Source organism: Callionymus lyra, chromosome 10 (genome assembly GCF_982586985.1).
Source record: "Callionymus lyra chromosome 10, fCalLyr1.hap1.1, whole genome shotgun sequence".
In the NCBI taxonomy this organism is placed as follows: Eukaryota; Metazoa; Chordata; class Actinopteri; order Syngnathiformes; family Callionymidae; genus Callionymus; species Callionymus lyra.
Window position 1 is genome coordinate 26277780 of NC_141827.1, and position 17965 is coordinate 26295744.

General features: G+C 38.2%; 3 protein-coding genes across 3 annotated transcripts; 1 reads left to right on the plus strand and 2 right to left on the minus strand.

Annotated features, from left to right (window-relative positions):
* Positions 1–671: 671 nt before the first annotated feature.
* Positions 672–2130, minus strand: rplp2a (ribosomal protein, large P2a). Its single transcript, XM_087801877.1, has 5 exons — positions 2021–2130; positions 1260–1383; positions 1147–1195; positions 887–982; positions 672–802 (listed from the first exon to the last, which is right to left on the minus strand). The coding sequence occupies exons 2-5, from the start codon at positions 1380–1382 to the stop codon at positions 726–728; spliced, it is 345 nt and encodes a 114-aa protein (XP_087658003.1). The 5' UTR covers position 1383; positions 2021–2130; the 3' UTR covers positions 672–725.
* A 3042-nt stretch (positions 2131–5172) lies between these two features.
* LOC148071259 (adenosine receptor A1-like) lies at positions 5173–8607 on the minus strand. The gene is made up of 2 exons (XM_087801878.1): positions 7977–8607; positions 5173–5889 (listed from the first exon to the last, which is right to left on the minus strand). Exons 1-2 carry the CDS (start codon positions 8330–8332, stop codon positions 5220–5222), a joined length of 1026 nt encoding a protein of 341 aa, XP_087658004.1. The 5' UTR covers positions 8333–8607; the 3' UTR covers positions 5173–5219.
* A 3260-nt stretch (positions 8608–11867) lies between these two features.
* LOC148071260 (adenosine receptor A1-like) lies at positions 11868–14493 on the plus strand. Its single transcript, XM_087801879.1, has 2 exons — positions 11868–12196; positions 13216–14493. The coding sequence occupies exons 1-2, from the start codon at positions 11868–11870 to the stop codon at positions 13823–13825; spliced, it is 939 nt and encodes a 312-aa protein (XP_087658005.1). The 3' UTR covers positions 13826–14493.
* Positions 14494–17965: the final 3472 nt, after the last annotated feature.

The window sequence follows — 17965 nt, forward strand, 5'->3', positions numbered from 1 at the left end:
TCTGTGAGAGAAACAGGTTAGACAAGAAAACAGAACTAATGTCATGTTTATTCAAGAGGATCATTTTCAAGTTAAAAAGATACTTCTACATAATATAGAATAGCAGGTATTGATACCTTTATAAACCACCGTATAAGGAGTTAAAATGTTAACGTTAGTGCAAAACCTCAAAGATACGTTTCATAAAAAATTACTTGGACATAAATGACTTGATTCACTGATATATGGAACATTAAAAGTTAACTGAATGTCACTTTTAATTCTCTCTAGTTTGTGAACCACTAATCAAGTCAGCCGCCATTTCAGTATGAAGTTTCACCTTCAAATAACCCATTTTAAATAGCACCTAATTTTATTACATAGCAACATGGATATTAACAGCCTCTATAAATCACTTGAGACAGTTTGCAAAAGATTCAACTGCTTATGTCCTTCAGGGCAAAGTCAAGAAGGAAGTAGGTTTCCATTACTTGTTTTTATTCAGTCACAGGTTGATGACGCACCTTAATCCTGGATGTGGCTTCTCTTCCATGAACCAACAAAAGCTCAGTGAACACATCACCACTTGAGATTAAATAACAATTCCCGGCTCACCTCTGTATTCGCGGAACAAAGTTGAGGGCGTGTTTTTCAATAATTTGGCAAACAAATAAATAGCACGGGGCAACAGGTCAGGTGTAAACTTTTACATTTTTATTGCTTTTTTTAAGCACAAAGAAGGCAGTTTAATCAAAGAGTCCAAAGCCCATGTCCTCATCCGACTCTTCTGATTCCACTTTCTTCTCTTCCTTTTTCTCTTCCGCTGAAAACAGAAGTGCATTGATCAGAAATCTGAAAATCGTAGAGCGACATGAGTATTAACTGATGAAGAATCAAACAGATTTACCGGCAACAGGTGCAGGCCCAGAACTAGCAGCACCTCCAGCTGGAGCAGAGGAGCCTACAGCTCCACCTGCTGGCACGGAGGCTAACTTGGAGACACCTGAAGAAAAGGAGACATATTAATACAATCTAAAAGCATCCAAAACATGTTTACAGAGTTAGAAACACAAAGCTCTGAAAGTGAGTATACATTTACAAAAAAAACAAGACAGGCAAGTTAACCCTAAAACCTGTTTAGGGGAATGTTTTAATCGTTTAAAATACCTGCGTTGATGACTTCATTTAGGTCTTTTTGATCCAGCTCACTGATGACCTGCGGAGAGACTTGAGCATTAGCCTTACAGGAACTTTAAGAGGAGACTGGGTTTCGGGCAAACCTTGTTCAGGCGCTCATCATCTGCCTCAATCCCGACGCTGCCCAAAATGGCCTTGATGTCCTTTGCAGATGGGCTGGTGTTTCCACCGAGCACAGCCAGGAGGTAAGCGGCCACGTAACGCATTCTGCAAAAACAGGAAAGTTAAATCGCCATCCTTACAGGAAATAAAAAAATAAAAAAAACAAGCCTCCAGTGTTGACAACATGCATAGTTCATAGATCATGCTCTTTTTTTTTTCATCTTCGTTTATCAACCATTTGTGGCAGTTACCTCAAACGACCACTAGAGGGACATATGTCCACGTTATTTCAAGAGGCACAGACGACATTTCTCATTGTCACAAAAGTATATTACAATTTTAAAATCACGCTAGAGAATTGCGTGGATATGGTCAGAATGTATTTCCTTATTCTGTAGTTTTAAAAAGAAAAAGTCGAAAAAGCCACAACTGCCGGGTGACGGCAAAATGACAACACCAAGGGAGAAGCTTAAAACGATCGTTTCAGCTTCGTTTTATACAATTTAAAAATAAATATCATGTGCAAGAACCTTGCATCATTACACGAATGTTCATGAACAGAAGCTAAAACAACAAGCATGGCGGAGGAGCCTGGGCTTTCTCGCAGCCCTCCATTACTGACGCATATTACAGCTTTTAGCTCGTATCCAGAAACGGTTTATTGAACACCAAACGTATCTTGTTCCAACCAGTTTCCTAATCAGGATGAAAGAAACTGGAAATTGTTATAATTTCAACTTACTTTAAGTCTAAAAAGACACGAAACGTTGGTCACGCTAGGAAATCCGGAAGAGAGAGAGGGGCGGGACGGAAATGACGTAAATGTAGAAGGCTGCAAAATCATTGGATGAATTGGTTGATGGACATTAACATCCGCGTATTAGAAAATAATTTCTTTAAAGCTTAAAATAAACAAACGTAAATGAAAACAGCAAATGTTTGTTTTTAGTTAAAGAAAAATTACTCGTTACTCACATCCATCCACATATGCAACTCACAATTTAGAGCCGATCTGGGCCACATGTGGCCTGTTGACTGTAATAATTTGGCCCTTATGAGGTCAAAGATCATGTAAAAACGAACACTTTTATTTTGTTCATTTATTGTTATTATTCATTACTTTTTCGACTCTAAATGTGGTATTTGTTTTCAGACCTTTGTCCTATGTTTAAGTAATTTTTAATTTTTAATTAATACCAAATACTTAATGTATAATATTTTTATATCAGTATTCTTTTTTAGCAGTCTTAAGTTTACCCGAAAATAAATATGTTTGAAGTATCCCTTGTGGGTCAAGGTGAACCTGCACGACTGCATATGTATTTATGGAAGCCAAGGAGGTTGTTGACCTTGACCCAGAGCTGGCAAAAGGGTTAAAAGAAATGCTATATAAAAAAAAATCATATTATATATTATTTTTTGCTTTCCCATTATATTTAGGCTCCTTTATTTTTGGATGGTGGCCCCTCACAATGGTCACAGTATAAAATGTGGTCCCTGAGGAAATTTAATTTCCCACCACCAGTTTGAAGTCATAAATAAAGCTCTGTACCTTTTTAGACAATAAATATCTCTGGGTACTCCACCTCAATTATCATTTTCTATCCATTAGACGACAAATACACAAAAAACAAATATAACGAAAATGTATTAAAAGACAGACCACAAGAACAAGGTACTTCAAAGAAATTATCTTGAAAAACAAAACAAAAATAAATCTCACAAAAAAGAAATTTCATTGCAAAACACATTTATTTAACAAAGAGTGAGTTCCATTAACATAAATCATCTTTTTAAAAAGTATTAATATTGACAATAATTTCCCATAAACTATACTTGAGTAATTCCAGAAGAACCTTCTTCTACAGTTCTGCGAGCTGCTTGTCCCGATCCTGAGTGAAGAGCCAGCTGAACAGGTAGAGCATTGAACTCTTCACAAATTCTCCAACCTTGTTGACGTTGCTGATGTACCACACTTTATAAACCACTTCACCGAAGAACACCAGGAGAAAAACGGCCAAGAACGTGAGGAAAAGCCGGTCCATGTAGTAACTGGCCTTCTCCCTCATGGTCCACTGATCCCACGGAAGTGCACGTCGAGCTTCAGCCAGTTTACTCAGGAGCTCGATGGCTTCCTCGGAATCCATGCTCTCTTCATCCGGCACCGTTCGTTCTTCCGGGCGATCCGTGTCGGCCATCGTGACTTGGTTTGGAGATACCTTTAGATATTGGAAACATGAATGTAGGCTCCTGAAGGTCATCAGTTCAGTGGAGTAAGTGTCTTACCTAATTGATGTATATCGGAGAGCAGATGAACACTTTAAATTGAGGCTTTTAACTCGTCATCAGTTCTTCCGTTTGACAGGCGGCGGGTCGCAAATGTGCGGTGCGAGGGCAGCAAATGGCGGTGGGTTAATGCAGCACCAGCTACCTCTCTAAGACGCCGGCTGAGGATTAGATCACACTCAGCACTTTCAAATCCCTCACCCAAGGATAAAGTCAACATATGGTGGAACATCTCGCGTGCAACCGACGTCACACACCAGGTGATGTTTATTTCCTCGCTTGATCCAAACAGTAGTTTTTTATATTAATTGATGTAAAATGACTCACACAGCCGAGATTATCGTCGGAGATTCGTCAGTGAATGAATCACTTGACAATTATTGATTCTCACCCTCAGACGTTTGACCATCAAATCTCTGTTGCTGACAAACCATCTAAACCAGCTAAATTAGTCGAGGGTGTGTCGACATCCTGTGATCAATGACGACCGCATCGCGTCGACGCTGCCAGCACCGATTGATTTAATGTCTTATTTGCATCACCAGGAGCCGCTCGTCCTTCCTACTCATGGTTTTCTACGGAACAGGCCGTACGCCAATGACTCGAGAAACTTTTTCCATCTTACGTTTTCAATTTGGTTTAAAGGTAGTTCATATGATTTTATATGCTGTTAATGAAACAAGCGCTTTGTAGTCAAACACATCTCATCTCGAAAAGCACTCAGAGAGTGCATACCTCCAACATTTATTTTCGGTATAAATATTTTTTAAGCATTAACTGGTGCTTAATGGTTCTCAACTCAATGAAGTGGTTATTTTCTCGTTCATTAATTATCCATTGTACCGCTTGTTCCCGTTTCAAGGGGTCTTAAGCCTATCGTAGAGGGAGGCAAGTGACCCCCAGAATAGGTCGTCAGTCAGTCACAGGTTAAGTTCTTTGTTTAGTTTTCTTTTGTCTTTTTATTTATAAATATAATATTTAGATAATAAAAAAAGAACATTTCTATCTGTATACTTTACTATGTATAGATCTTTTTCTTATCTTACATGTTCTTTACTATCTGAAAGTGTTCCCAAAACTCAAATTTCACAAAATTACTACTCACCTCCATGTCAACTAATGGTTGGGATTATATAATCCAGGAATTAATGTCAGTATGACAACTGCAAACATAGCTCTGTTTCTAAGTCCCATGTTTTTTGGTGTATTTTTTTTGGACAAAGAAAATTGAGCTCTGTTCACGAGGGTAATATGTACATACGTTTCTGCCTATAACTCATAGAAAGATGGATTACTCTAAAAAAAATCAACCCAAACCTTAGTCAACATGAGTAGAAAATAAGTGAAATTTGAATTTTAGTAGAACTATCTAGTAGACTATCACTTTAGTAGCAACATTCCACCAAAGAGGGAAACTTGACAGTGGTAAGGACTGTAAGTACTGAAAGGTTTAATCCTGTCAACTTTCAAGAAATCTGAGACACCCGGTTACATTTTAAGACTTGTTTATTTAGAGTGGTTTTAGCAAAACAACACAAAATGCTGATGCGGTAGAATTGTAATTCAATATGAATCAAATCGGTCGGAATAACCAAAAATGATCTTTTGGCTCTTCGAAGAACTTTCGGACTTTGCATGTTTTTTTTAATAACAAGTTACTTAACTCCGTTTACTTCCGTTGGCTGAAGCTGTAACTTGATGGTGACGTTCTTGGTCAGGGCTGGTGTGCTGGTCGGGTACGAGGAGAGATGTGTGCGTTTACACAGCATGCAGCGCTGGGCGATCTGGAGCAGCGTGCAACGAAACCGCTTTATCCTGAAGGCGTAGATGATCGGGTTGATGGCTGAGTTTGCGTGGGACATGAAGATTCCTGTGTACATGGCAAGTTTGGGTATGGAGCAATCTGAGCAGAAGAAGGCCACGCAGTTCATGGCGTGGATTGGCAGCCAACAAACGGCAAAAAGAAACATCACCAACGCCAGCGACTTCGCCAGCTTCAACTCTTTCCTGTAATACCTTTCTCCGTCGCTGGTGGCCTCGGCTCGCTTGTTGAGCTGGTTACGGATGACTCTGAAGATTTCCCCGTAGAGGGCGATCATCACGGTGAGCGGGACCACCACCCAGCCAAAGAAATTGAAGTAGACCATGTAGTCCATCCTCATGACGGTGGTAAACTCGCATACAATGTCGCCGGAATAGCTGAGGTTTCCCAGAGCCTCGCGATTATTCCAACCAACCATCGGGACCAATCCAGTCAGGAAGGAGAGGATCCAGCACAGGAAAACGGCAACATAAGCTCTCCTCTGAGTCACGATGGTGCTGTACCTGAGAACGAATGAGCACAATTGAAAAGAAAATATTCTGAATTCTATCTTAAATCCACATATTCCCATTTGTATCTTTACTTTTTTGGGGGATTTTTTGTTTGTTTTGCTTCCTGCAATATACTTTCAGGTTGGGATTTGGGCTCTGGTGACATTGTTTTTATTATAACAGGAATACATTTCTTCAAAAGGAAATGCATTTCTCTTTTATGAGTCTCTCTGCAACCCGAATTGCCCACAGATGTAGCTCCAAGAGAGGATGTACATAGGAAGAAATACAATCTTTGCGTGACAATGACAAAGGAAGTTCATTAAAAGCCTCTTTCTTGCTGCATTATGCAGACCCTCTTGGATAGTGCATCTCGCTGGTATGTTGTTAGAAATTCACTCCACTCTGCTATAGCCCAGGATGGTTCATGAAATCTTTACAAACAGAGGCCTTTGGATTGAGACGGACTTTGACAATTAACGTACTTCAAATTGATCTGACGCTTAAACAGCTCGCTTGATTGGTATTAAAGGAAACAATACGTTGGTAAAACACAGAGTGGAGGTTTAAAGATGAACTATGTTGTTAAAGGAGGTCATTGTGATTGACAAAAGACACAATACATCTTAAAACTTCAATCACTAGAAAGTGCCTGTTAACACGAGTCAGTTGTCTGAGGTCTCAATTAAGACAAGAGCCGACAGTGAGAAACATTGGCACGAATCTTGTTAGGATTTTCTGATGGACACTTTCATTTGCTTAAAAGCCTCTGAAGTCCAGTGCATGGATTTGCATTCAATCATGTCAAGATATACTGTGTATATGAACTACAGTGTAAACGCATTGTCAGGTTTTATTCACTGTTTAGTTTGTGAATGCAGTTGTTTAAAAAAAAAGTTGTTTATGAAGTTCAGACTTTCATATATCTGATATGCCAGCAAAAACGGAGGTTAACTTATAGCTTAGGGGTATTTCTAGTCAGGGTTCAATAGTATAAATATAAACTAAACTACTATACAAGTATAATATTAATTAATAACTAAATGGTGGTGAGCACAGTTTAAAGAGAATCTAATGTGTTGATTTAGGTGTGTCTTTAATAAATGTTGTACTCATCAGTACGTGTCTTTTTGTACAAAACTCTCTTTTCATTGACATATTTACATTAGAAAATGTGCTTAAGCACCGCCTACTGAAAACACTTCTTCTGAAGATGAAATCCTGTTTACCATAACCACACACACTCTGCTGTGATTGGTCGAACATCAAGGTTTGTCACTGCATGTCATCAATACCATAAGTCTTCACCCCGAGGGACTCGTTGTATAAACAAAGCGGGGCGTGATTACAGCTGGCTGGAGGAAGAGTGAAGACCAGTATTACGTCATAATGGACTATGCTCTCTAACTCTAACCTCTGAGATTTCAGACGGGGGAGAACTTTATAAAGTAATAACTTCAAAACATGGTCATGATGAGGGACTTACTGCATCTTGGACTAAAACATTTGACACATGCGAGTGAGTCACAAGAGTCTGGTTTTCAGTTGCCCTTTTAAAGAAGCTCAGACCATATGCTAACTTAAACCAACTGCCAACACAGTAAAAATGCTTTATTGTGTTATTATATTTCAGATGTAATGCATTTAAGAGGAAAGTCAAACTGATTCATCAAACCAGCTAACAAAAGATTTTTCTTGTTTTGAAGTGGATATAAAGTTGAAGATGCTTCTAGAAATTCGACATTAAATACTCAAACTGACTACTCCCATGCCAATGCTAATGCTAAGATGTGCCAAACAATACGGATGAACCGATTTACCAATATTCTTATGCGACTTTATACAACTGAACGTGTTTACATTTTATGATCACGAGTTGTTGCAGATGACATAACACATCCTACAATCTAAAATTGCCGTTCTCAGAAATCTGATCTCACAATCAGAATACCGGCGAATGAATCATTTCCTGTAGATGAACATTTCTGACTTAAAATGCTCCCATAATTACAGTAAACGAACGTTTCAGTTGTTTTAAGTTTATTTGTTGTAGAAATATTTACGTATATAATTGGTATTCATAATTGGCAATGACTCACTGTGTGGGAATCTTGACTCGCAGATATCGGTCGATGGCGATGGCCAGCAGGGAGAGGATGGAGCTCTGGGTGATGATCAGCAGCAGGCAGGACAGGAAGAGACACGTGTAGAAGCGAGTGCTAAATCCCAGGCTGATGATGATGGCCAGAGGAATGACCAGCAGCCCCACAGCAATATCTGCCACTGCCAGAGACACAATGAAGCAGAAGGTGGTGTTCCGAAGAGCCCGGTTCGCACACACCACCAGCACCACCAGAACATTCCCCAGCACAGAAGCCAGAGCGATGGCTGCCTCTATGGAGATGTAGACCAGGTCCACGTGTTCTCGGAGCTTCACATCAGGAGAAGAATTCATCTCGCCTTTTGACTTTTTTTCAAAGATGGAAAAAAAAGACTCTCCTGTCCTCCTAACCCATGGTGCTCCATCAAAAAAGTTGGACACTCTAATGACCAACTACATGCTCAGCTTATCTCTTAGGATCGAGCAGGACTACGAGTCCTCTTTACTCACTCGCTCTCTTCTCTATAAAGCCCACTCATAAAATCTGGAGGGAGGGACTTTGATTCCTGCAGCATTCTGCAGCAATATCCATCATGTGACCAAAGTGCTTCTGTTAATGACCAGTGGGACCTGTTAAACCATTAACACGTAATCTGATTGACGGAGTAAGAAAAGCCAATCGCGCCTACGCTCTGTTTCATGACAGCAATAAATAACTCAATAATTGAACAATACATTTTTACAAAGGTAATATTTATTTACATATAAGTTAGATATAGTGTATTTAGAGATCCCTCCATCCATCCATCCATCCATCCATCCATCCATCCATCCATCCATCCATCCATCCATCCATCCATCCATCCATCCATCCATCCATCCATCCATCCATCCATCCATCCATCCATCCATCCATCCATCCATCCATCCATCCATCCATCCATCTAAAATTATCTTAGGAGTGCTTTTTAAAAAGGTACTCAAGCAATCAAATAAAATGTATTATTATAATATTAAAAAAGAGGAAAAAGAAAAAATAATATCATTTATTAAAGTTAACTTTACAAGTACAATCATGCATATGTTAATGGTAGAAACCACCAAAGTCTATTTTTCATCTATCTATAGATCTAGATCAGGGGTCTCAAAACCGGTCCTCAAAGGGCCGGAGTGGTGCACGTTTTTGTTCCAACCGATCAAGCATGTACAGTTTAACCAATGTTTCAGCTTAAACAAGCAACACCAGACTGACCATCAACTCTAAAAACTCCTGATTGGGTTAAAGGGGGTGCTCTTGATTGGTTGGAACAAAAACCTGCACCACCCTGGCCCATTGAGGACCGTTTTGGAGACCCCTGATCTAGATCAAAGTGCAATAAACTGTATCCATAAAGGCACTCTAAGTAACTGTTTGAATCCCTTCTCTTTGTGTCATTAAAACATGCTGGATGAACTGGAAACACGATTAAAGTGCTCTTAAGTAATCCTCATAATTTTCAATTATCAGTGGGTAATGCTCATTTTGGATATTTGTAGCACCAAGCTAGTAGGACATATATATATATATATTTATCTATTATTATATGTATTATATGTAGTGAAGTTGGGCCAAACTAAAGCTGCAGTCATTACATTCATTTAATTCCAGTACAATTTATATATATATGGATCATATGGTGCAAAAGGGATTATGGGTACAACAGTTAAACATTTAATGACCCTAGCTGTGTCGGTCGATAATTATTAAACTTCATCATCTTAACTGTGAAAGAATTCTCATTTTGCCTCTGGAACTAAAGTGCTCCCTCTCTCCTGCTCTGGTTCCAACCTTCCCATCAGGACCGGAGAAGCAGCGGTAAATGGAGTTATGTAATAACAGATGTATGTGCTCAGGGTATATATATGGTGAGAACTGCTGATCTCAGCACGTTTGATCATTTATTAAAACTCACTTCAATCTGAATAAGAGGGCAGACTATTACTCATTTTTCTAAGGGGAAGTGTGATCAAGTGAGGTTGTGAGAGGACAGGTGGACTTATGTGATGAATATGTATTATTTTAAATAAAGTTTAAAGTATAAGTCACATCAGAGCATAGGAGGAAGAAAAGCAAGAATCATCTTTTTAATAAATTGGATATTTAGAAATGTATTTCCTTTTTAATCCTTTTAAAATAACAAAACACATTTTTTCTTATTCTCCTGTTTCAGTTATAATAATTAATAATTTTAAATTAATATTTTTTGAAAATACTGAATTATGGGTATAAACATGCCCATCTCTCTGTTACCAACACATATGAATAGATTTACAAAGTAATGCTTATAATGCGACAAGAAATTATACATATATTTCAGTAGTTTTCAGGATCACCATCTTGAGCGTCAAATCTCTTGAGGGATTTATTACTCTCTCTCTCGGGGGGGGGGGGGACACACACTCTTCTTACAACTGTTGTCCCTACAAGCTTGTTTTAATTTTGACTATCAAAAATCTCGTTTGACATTTTTTAGTTCATCAAGTTGGTCTGTAGCATTAATCCTGACTGACAATTTTAGTATTTAAAAAAGGATGTATTGCTGTTTCCCCTCCTGTGGACTCAAAAGATACTTATTGCAGTCATCAATTACTTACAAAGCTTAAGTAAATTGAATCGTTGACGATGAAAAGACTTTGGCCAGAGTTACAACTGAGCTAGTAATCATCAAGATGGCCTTTGGATGCGCTACAAAAGCAGAGTCAGTGTCTGCTTGTAAATATGTCTGCTTCTTTTCCTCTTTTAGGAGCAGATGACTCAGGATTTCTTCATTACATTTTCGCTGCCCAGATCTTGGACGTCTTTTTAGTGCCAACTTAAAGCAATATGAATATTTGTTTGCTTTTGTTCGCATTGTTTAAGATGTTAGTTTAAAAACTGTTTTGTCATTTAAAAATGATAGAATTAAGATGATATTAAGATAGTTTTTTAAGATATGCTAGATTTTTCCATGGAGCATATTTATATTTATAGTAACCAAATCTCCTGACTTCATGGATTGAATCCTTCTGGTTTCAACAGCCACCACATCATGTAAGTAATGAATTGAATTACCACCATGCAGGGATCCGCTCGGACACGAGCGACACAGATACAGGCGACTTGTTCATCTTCTGTAATGCAAACTTGCTCACTATCACCATAAATGTCTCAGCTTTGGCCTTTGTCATTCAATTGTTTCAGACTGGATTCATGCATGAAACCATTTGCTGGTTAGCCGCGGCGTTAACCACTAAATGAAGGCACTGTCGTTCTGAGAAATGAGTCATCCTACAAAACATTTCCACATTATAAAAAAATTGGTAATGAAAGGTTGGTATTTAATCAGATGTTTAGCTAAATCTTTAATTAAGCAGATAACACTTTTATGAACTAGCCCAGCAAGTATATCTATATAATAGTACATATAAAAGTACAGTTCGAGAGTTAAGGCTCAGGATCTATGGAAGAAAATGTAATCTTAAAATATGGATAGGTTTAAACAATTATATTTTGATAAATTAACAGCTAATAGATACATTTTATTTAAAAACACATATTATTTTATAAGCCTTATTTTCATGTTCAGTGTATGTAAAGTTCTGGAAGTGTCTATTTCCTTGGCAAAAAAGTATTGGATTGATTGATTTTCATTCAATGGACGTTAATATATGTTTATAATAATAACCAATCTGAAGTATTTCAAGCTTAAATTCATGTACTTAGAGACACATAAACCAGTATCGTGGACATCTAAAATAAGTCATTTCATAATACATCTGTGAATTTGGAGAAAAGGGCAAACCTCCGATCACTTGAGCACTTCCTGTAAATTGTTTCACAACACTTTCGGAGGTGGATCAGAAGCACATTATGGAGGCCAGCGAGCTGATCTACATGCTCATGGAGGTGTTCATCGCCGTCAGCTGCTGTCTGGGGAATGCTTCGGTGGTTCTGGTTCTCTGGGTCAGCAAGAGTCTGAAGCAGCCCACCTTCTGCCTGATAGCCTCTCTGGCTGTGGCTGACTTCATGGTGGGATGTGTGGCTATTCCTCTGGCCGTGTTGGTGGACAGTAAAGTGAGCACCTCCTTCCAAACCTGTCTCATCATCAGCTGCGTGGTCATCCTGCTGACCCTCGTCTCGGTTCTGTGTCTGGTCGCAATCGCAGTGGACCGCTTCCTGCGCGTGTATTGTCCTCTCAGGTAAACTTTGCTTCATCACACATCAGTTTATACTTTTGACCTATGCAAGGACTTGGAATTGTTTTGGCTGACAAGTAAAAAGTGTGGATTTCCTGATCAGGGCTCCCACTCATATTTTACTGTTTACCTTTCAACGTAAAGTGTGTTTTTAAATCCTAACTAATGTGAACTTTCCTGACCCACTCTCATGTTTCAATTGTTGAAGTCTTCCTCTCCAAGGTGCAGTAAGTCCCTCATCATGACCATGATTTTAAGTTATTACTTTATAAAGTTCTCCCTCGCCTAAAATCTCGGCAAACGAGAGGTTACGTGAGCAGAGTCCATTATGATGTAATAATGGCTTCACTCCTCCTCCAGCCAGCTGTAATCACACCCCACTTTGTTTATACAACGAGTTTCTCTGAGGTGGAGACTTATGGGATTGCTGACACATGGTGACAAACATTGATGCTTGACCAATCACTGAGTGGGCGTGGTTATCATAAACAAGATTTAATCTCCAGAGAAAAGGTGTTTCCAGTGGGCTGGGACATATATTTTCTAATGTAAATATTTAAATGAAAAGAGAGTTTTGTACAAACAGACACATTCTGATAAAATAGAGGTCCAACATCTATTTAAGAGACACATTAGTTGCTCTTTAAGTGTAACATATATTATGATTTTGGTTGTAAGATTTATCTAAAACTCTGTTGCTTAATCTAGCACAAATGTTAAAGGTATAGTTCACCCAAAATGTAGATTTCACTCATGCTCTACTCACCCTCATGTCGGCTAAGGGTTGAGACTATTTTCAGAGTAATCTGTATTTTTGAAGTTTTAGACAAAAATGTATGTCAATATGACGGTTGCGAACAGAACTCTTTCTCCCACCTAGTCCAAAAACATTTTTCCTATAAAAGCAACATATTACTCTGAAAATAATCACAATCCTTAGTTGACTATAACCTTAACAAATCTGTTAAAGAATCTTAAATGTATCTTTTTTTACAATCCCAATGTTTTGATTTTCCCAACAGATATAAGTTGACCGTGACAAAGAAACATTCCTGGACTGCAGTCACAGTTTGTTGGGTGGTTGCAGTACCGTTAAGTTTCGCTGCCATGTACCGACCAGAAACAAAGAGCCCCTCAGTAAATACAACCATTGTGTGTCGGTTTATGGACGTGATACCGATGTCCTATATGCTCTATTTTAACTTCTTCCTCTGCAACCTGACACCCCTGGTGGTTATGGCCATCTTATACATCTGCCTCTTCCGCAGCATCCGCAGAAGTCTACGAAAGAAACCAGGAAACGTAGTTCAAGCTAATTACCTCAAGAAAGAAAAGAAGATAGCTGGATCTCTGATGGTGGTCTTGGTGGTCTTTGCCATCTGCTGGCTGCCGTTGCACATCATGAACAGCTTCCATTATTTTGGAACTTCTGTGGATCCAGCTTTCTTCCGTATCGGCATTTTTCTGTCTCATGTCAATTCGGCCGTGAACCCAGTGATATATGCATTTAAAATACAGAAAATCAGAGGCTTGTACCTCCAGATTGTGAGAAGGAACTTCAGTTGTGCGGAAAAGAGTCAGGAATCACCCGAGCACAACATCAGCATGAACAGTTGTGTCAATATGATCTGAAAAGCATTTATATTTTTGTATTTTCACATCAGTATTTCCAAGTGTCTTCGGGTACTTTTTACTGCAATAACTAGAAGACAATGGAAATGGAAACCTCCGGTTTCACATCACTTCTCTTTGTTTCTGTTCCTTTCAAATTTCTACAAAACGTTTTCCTTTTTTTGGAATTGCCTGTTCTTTAAGCTAACAGTCATTGTGGTGTTACATTTAGTAATGGTAGTTGCATTATTTCCAATGACTCACACAGATCCTTTCAGTTTTGCTTGGCATGGACATCCTTCTTCTAGGTTAGCGGTCTCAAGAAAACCAAGTTTTTTCTTTTTAGGTCAACCATTATAATTTATTTAACTTTGATTACATACTTAAGATAGAACAGGTTTAAAAAAAAAGAAGTTAATTAATCTTACAGTATATATATACACTAAAGCAATCATAAATTGTATATATGCATCTTATTTGGAACTCATACAATACCATTTTAAACTGTCTTTTTGAACGGGCAATTTTCAACTATCGTATAAATGTTATGACTGTTCCATCGTATTTGGGTCATTGTTTTCTTCATTTGCTTACTCCCGACTGCCTGCAGCGCAGCTAAACTATACCAACATGCATGGCTTACTTCTGCATTGGGACTAACACAGAAACTGATTGCAACATAAACTCTGAGTCCCATGTTTTATAATAAAGACAACTTGTTTTAAATTGTCATCCTTTCCTGTTTCTTAACTTAAAATGACCGATAACTGGTAAATTAGAAGTAAAATCGTCTCACACACACTCTTTCATTTCTTTTTTTTACACATTTGAAGTAATATACCAACACTCGGTGATAAAATATACATACCCACACAACAGTGCCTCATTTCAGAAGTACTCAACATAAACCTATACATATTTAATCGTGTTCTGCCCGCAGAGTGATACATATAAGAGTAGCTATAACAACATCCTGACTCTTGTAGAGGTGTTATATCCTGTTGTAACAATTCACTAGACACTAGAAAAAATCTGTCACCAAAATAGAAAATAAATAGATTAATAATGTGTGTTTGTAGTAATAGAAATACTGAGCAAAATGTCTGCAGCAATTATATTGTTATACATCCTAACATTTCAATATCATGTGTGACATCATACGTCATATAAACACATCTGATATTAATGTGGTCGCTGGAGACACGTGCAAGAGTAAGTGTTATACATGTGCTGGTACAGATCAGGTATCAAAGATATTATATATAAGGTAAAATAAACACTTTCATCCAACATGATTAAAAAAAACACGTAAATTAGTGTTGAAATAAATGTTTTTTTGCTCCTTTTAAACGTTTGTTTCAGTCTTTTTCGAGGTCAAGATAGCGCTGAGTTCTTAGAGCAAGATCCTTACATGTGTGATATCAAATATTTGATCAGTGAACAGAAACCAGTGATGGGATTGAAGTAGGGATGGAAGACACAGGAGGTGCAGAGATCTGATGGTACAAGACTAACCAGCTGCAAGTTGCAATAGTCAAAAATAGTGATAACGTAAAAAACTACATAGTGTGATTAAAACAAAAACATTTTGAGTTAGGAGATAAACCACACACACTACTTGCCACGCAGCTTAAGGGCATCAGATCCGCCACCGCTATCAACAAGATACTCTCTCCAGATGGACAGTTGATAACAGATCCCAAATCGATCAATGGTAGATTTTTGGATTTCTATACTGATGTGTACGCCTCAAAATCCAAAGCGACAGAAGCAGACATAAACACATTTCTTAATATGATCAATTCACCCACTCTTCCAGCTAAAGCCAGAGACGAAATAGATGCAGAGATCACCTTGGATGAGATCAAATTAGCTATTCGGCAATTCCCTAGCGGTAAAGCTTGTGGCCCAGACGGATATGGTATAGAATTTTATAAATCACATATTGACTTACTTTCCCCTTTATTACTTCGCATGATAATCTGCTCATTAAAAGAAAATTCACTTCCCAATACGTTATACGAAGCTAATGTCTGTCTGCTTTTGAAAAAAGACCGTGATGGTGCAGAAGTTACATCATACCGACCCTTAAGCCTTCTAAATTGTGATCAAAAAATAATAGCTAAAGTTCTTACAAACAGACTGTCCAAACATATACATAGTTTAATCCACTCTGATCAAACAGGTTTCATACCAAACAGGTTTCCACTTTCAAATACACGACGTATTCTAAACATTGTTAATTCCACAACGCATCCTCATTCTGCAATTATATCTTTAGATGCGCAACAAGCATTTGACCAAGTCGAATGGAAATTTATGTTTTTAGTTCTCCGTAGGTTTGGTGTTGGCAACACATTTATTTAATTTGTTAAACTTCTTTATAGGGATCCTAAATCCTCTATACTAACAAACTTTGACAAATCCCCCCCTCTTAGCTTGAACAGAGGCACTCGACAGGGCTGTTGTTTGTCACCAATGCTTTTTGCTTTGGTGATTGAGCCTCTCGCCATTGCAATTCGGGACAATGTAAATATTGAGGGCATCAAATGTGGCATGATTACCTCTAAGATCAGTCTGTATGCAGATGACCTGATTCTTTCTCTATTAAACATTCAAAGCTCCCTTCCACCAATGAACCTTGAATTTATGAAAACATTCGGCCAACTTTCTGGTTTTACTATAAACTGGAACAAAAGTGTCCTCATGCCGCTAAGCAATGACCTTGACCAAAACTTCCTTTCAAATCTTCCCTTTAAGCTTTCAATCGATTACTTTACTTACCTGGGCATAAATATCACTAGAAATCCCAAATACCTATTTAAGAAAAACTACTTGATCATCACTGATAAAATTAAAACACTGGTTGAGAGATGGAAGTTATTACCTCTTTCTCTTGTTGGACGTATCAATGCTGTTAAGATGACGATACTTCCTAAACGAACTTATCTGTTTCAAAATCTCCCTATTTTAATAAAAACATCATTTTTCAAAAACATTGACTCAATTATCATGCCCTTTATTTGGTCCTACAAGCACCCCCGAATATCCAAGGATCACCTACAAAAATCCAAAGTTGATGGGGGCTTTGGTCTCCCTGTCTTCCGTCATTATTATTGGTTATGTAATGCGAGAAATTTTATTTTTTGGAATCCACTAAAACATGTAAAAACTGAATCTGACTCTCTTTCCCCACTTTGGCCTGTAATTGAGACCAACAAATTAATAACAAGTCAGGGTTTGTCGCCATCTGCTGTCTTACTCTCAAACGTTAAGCTTCAAACAAAAAATATCCACGATTTCGTACTTCAAAATTCCTATAAAATCTTGGCACAGATAAAGAAGACGCTCAACATAACAGAGCAATCAGTCTTAAGTCCGTTATGTAACAATCCTGCCTTCAAACCAGGCCAAACAGACCCGGTGTTCATCGACTGGGCTAAGAGAGGCCTTACAACAATTAAAGACCTGTATATAGATGGCACCTTTGCTTCATTCGGGCAGTTAAAGGAAAAATTTGAGTTGCCAAACAACCATCTTTTTAGGTATTTTCAAGTGAGGAACTTTGTCAGTAAGTCTTTTCTTAATTTTGAATCGCTCCCGATAGACCACAACTTTTTTACCATTGTCTCGAAGTCTCCCACCTGTAAACATCTTATCAGCCATCTTGTCAAACTATTTGAAACTAAGCCGTCGTCAAATCACATTCACGATGCATGGGAAAGGGATCTGAATGTGAGCATTCCTGAGGAGGTGTGGAACGACTCTTTGTTCACAATAACATCTTGTTCCATAACTGTACGACTACAGCTCATTCAGTTTAAGGTTGTTCATCGGCTCCATTACTCTAAGACAAAATTTAATCGAATTTTCCCAAATGTTTCGTCAATATGTGATAAATGTAAACAATGTGATGGTACTCTTGCACACCTGTTCTGGTCCTGTCCAAGTCTCACTTCTTTCTGGTCCAATGTTTTTAATAGTCTTTGTGTTGCATACAATCAGACTCTTGTACCAGATGGATCATTGGTTATTATGGGTTGTACCAACGATACAAAAAAGCTTCCCAAAGCATTTCAGCAGGCCCTCGCCTTCGGTTTGGTTGTGGCAAAGAAGACTATTCTTCGGGAGTGGAGGTCGGCTTCTCCTCCATCATACAAA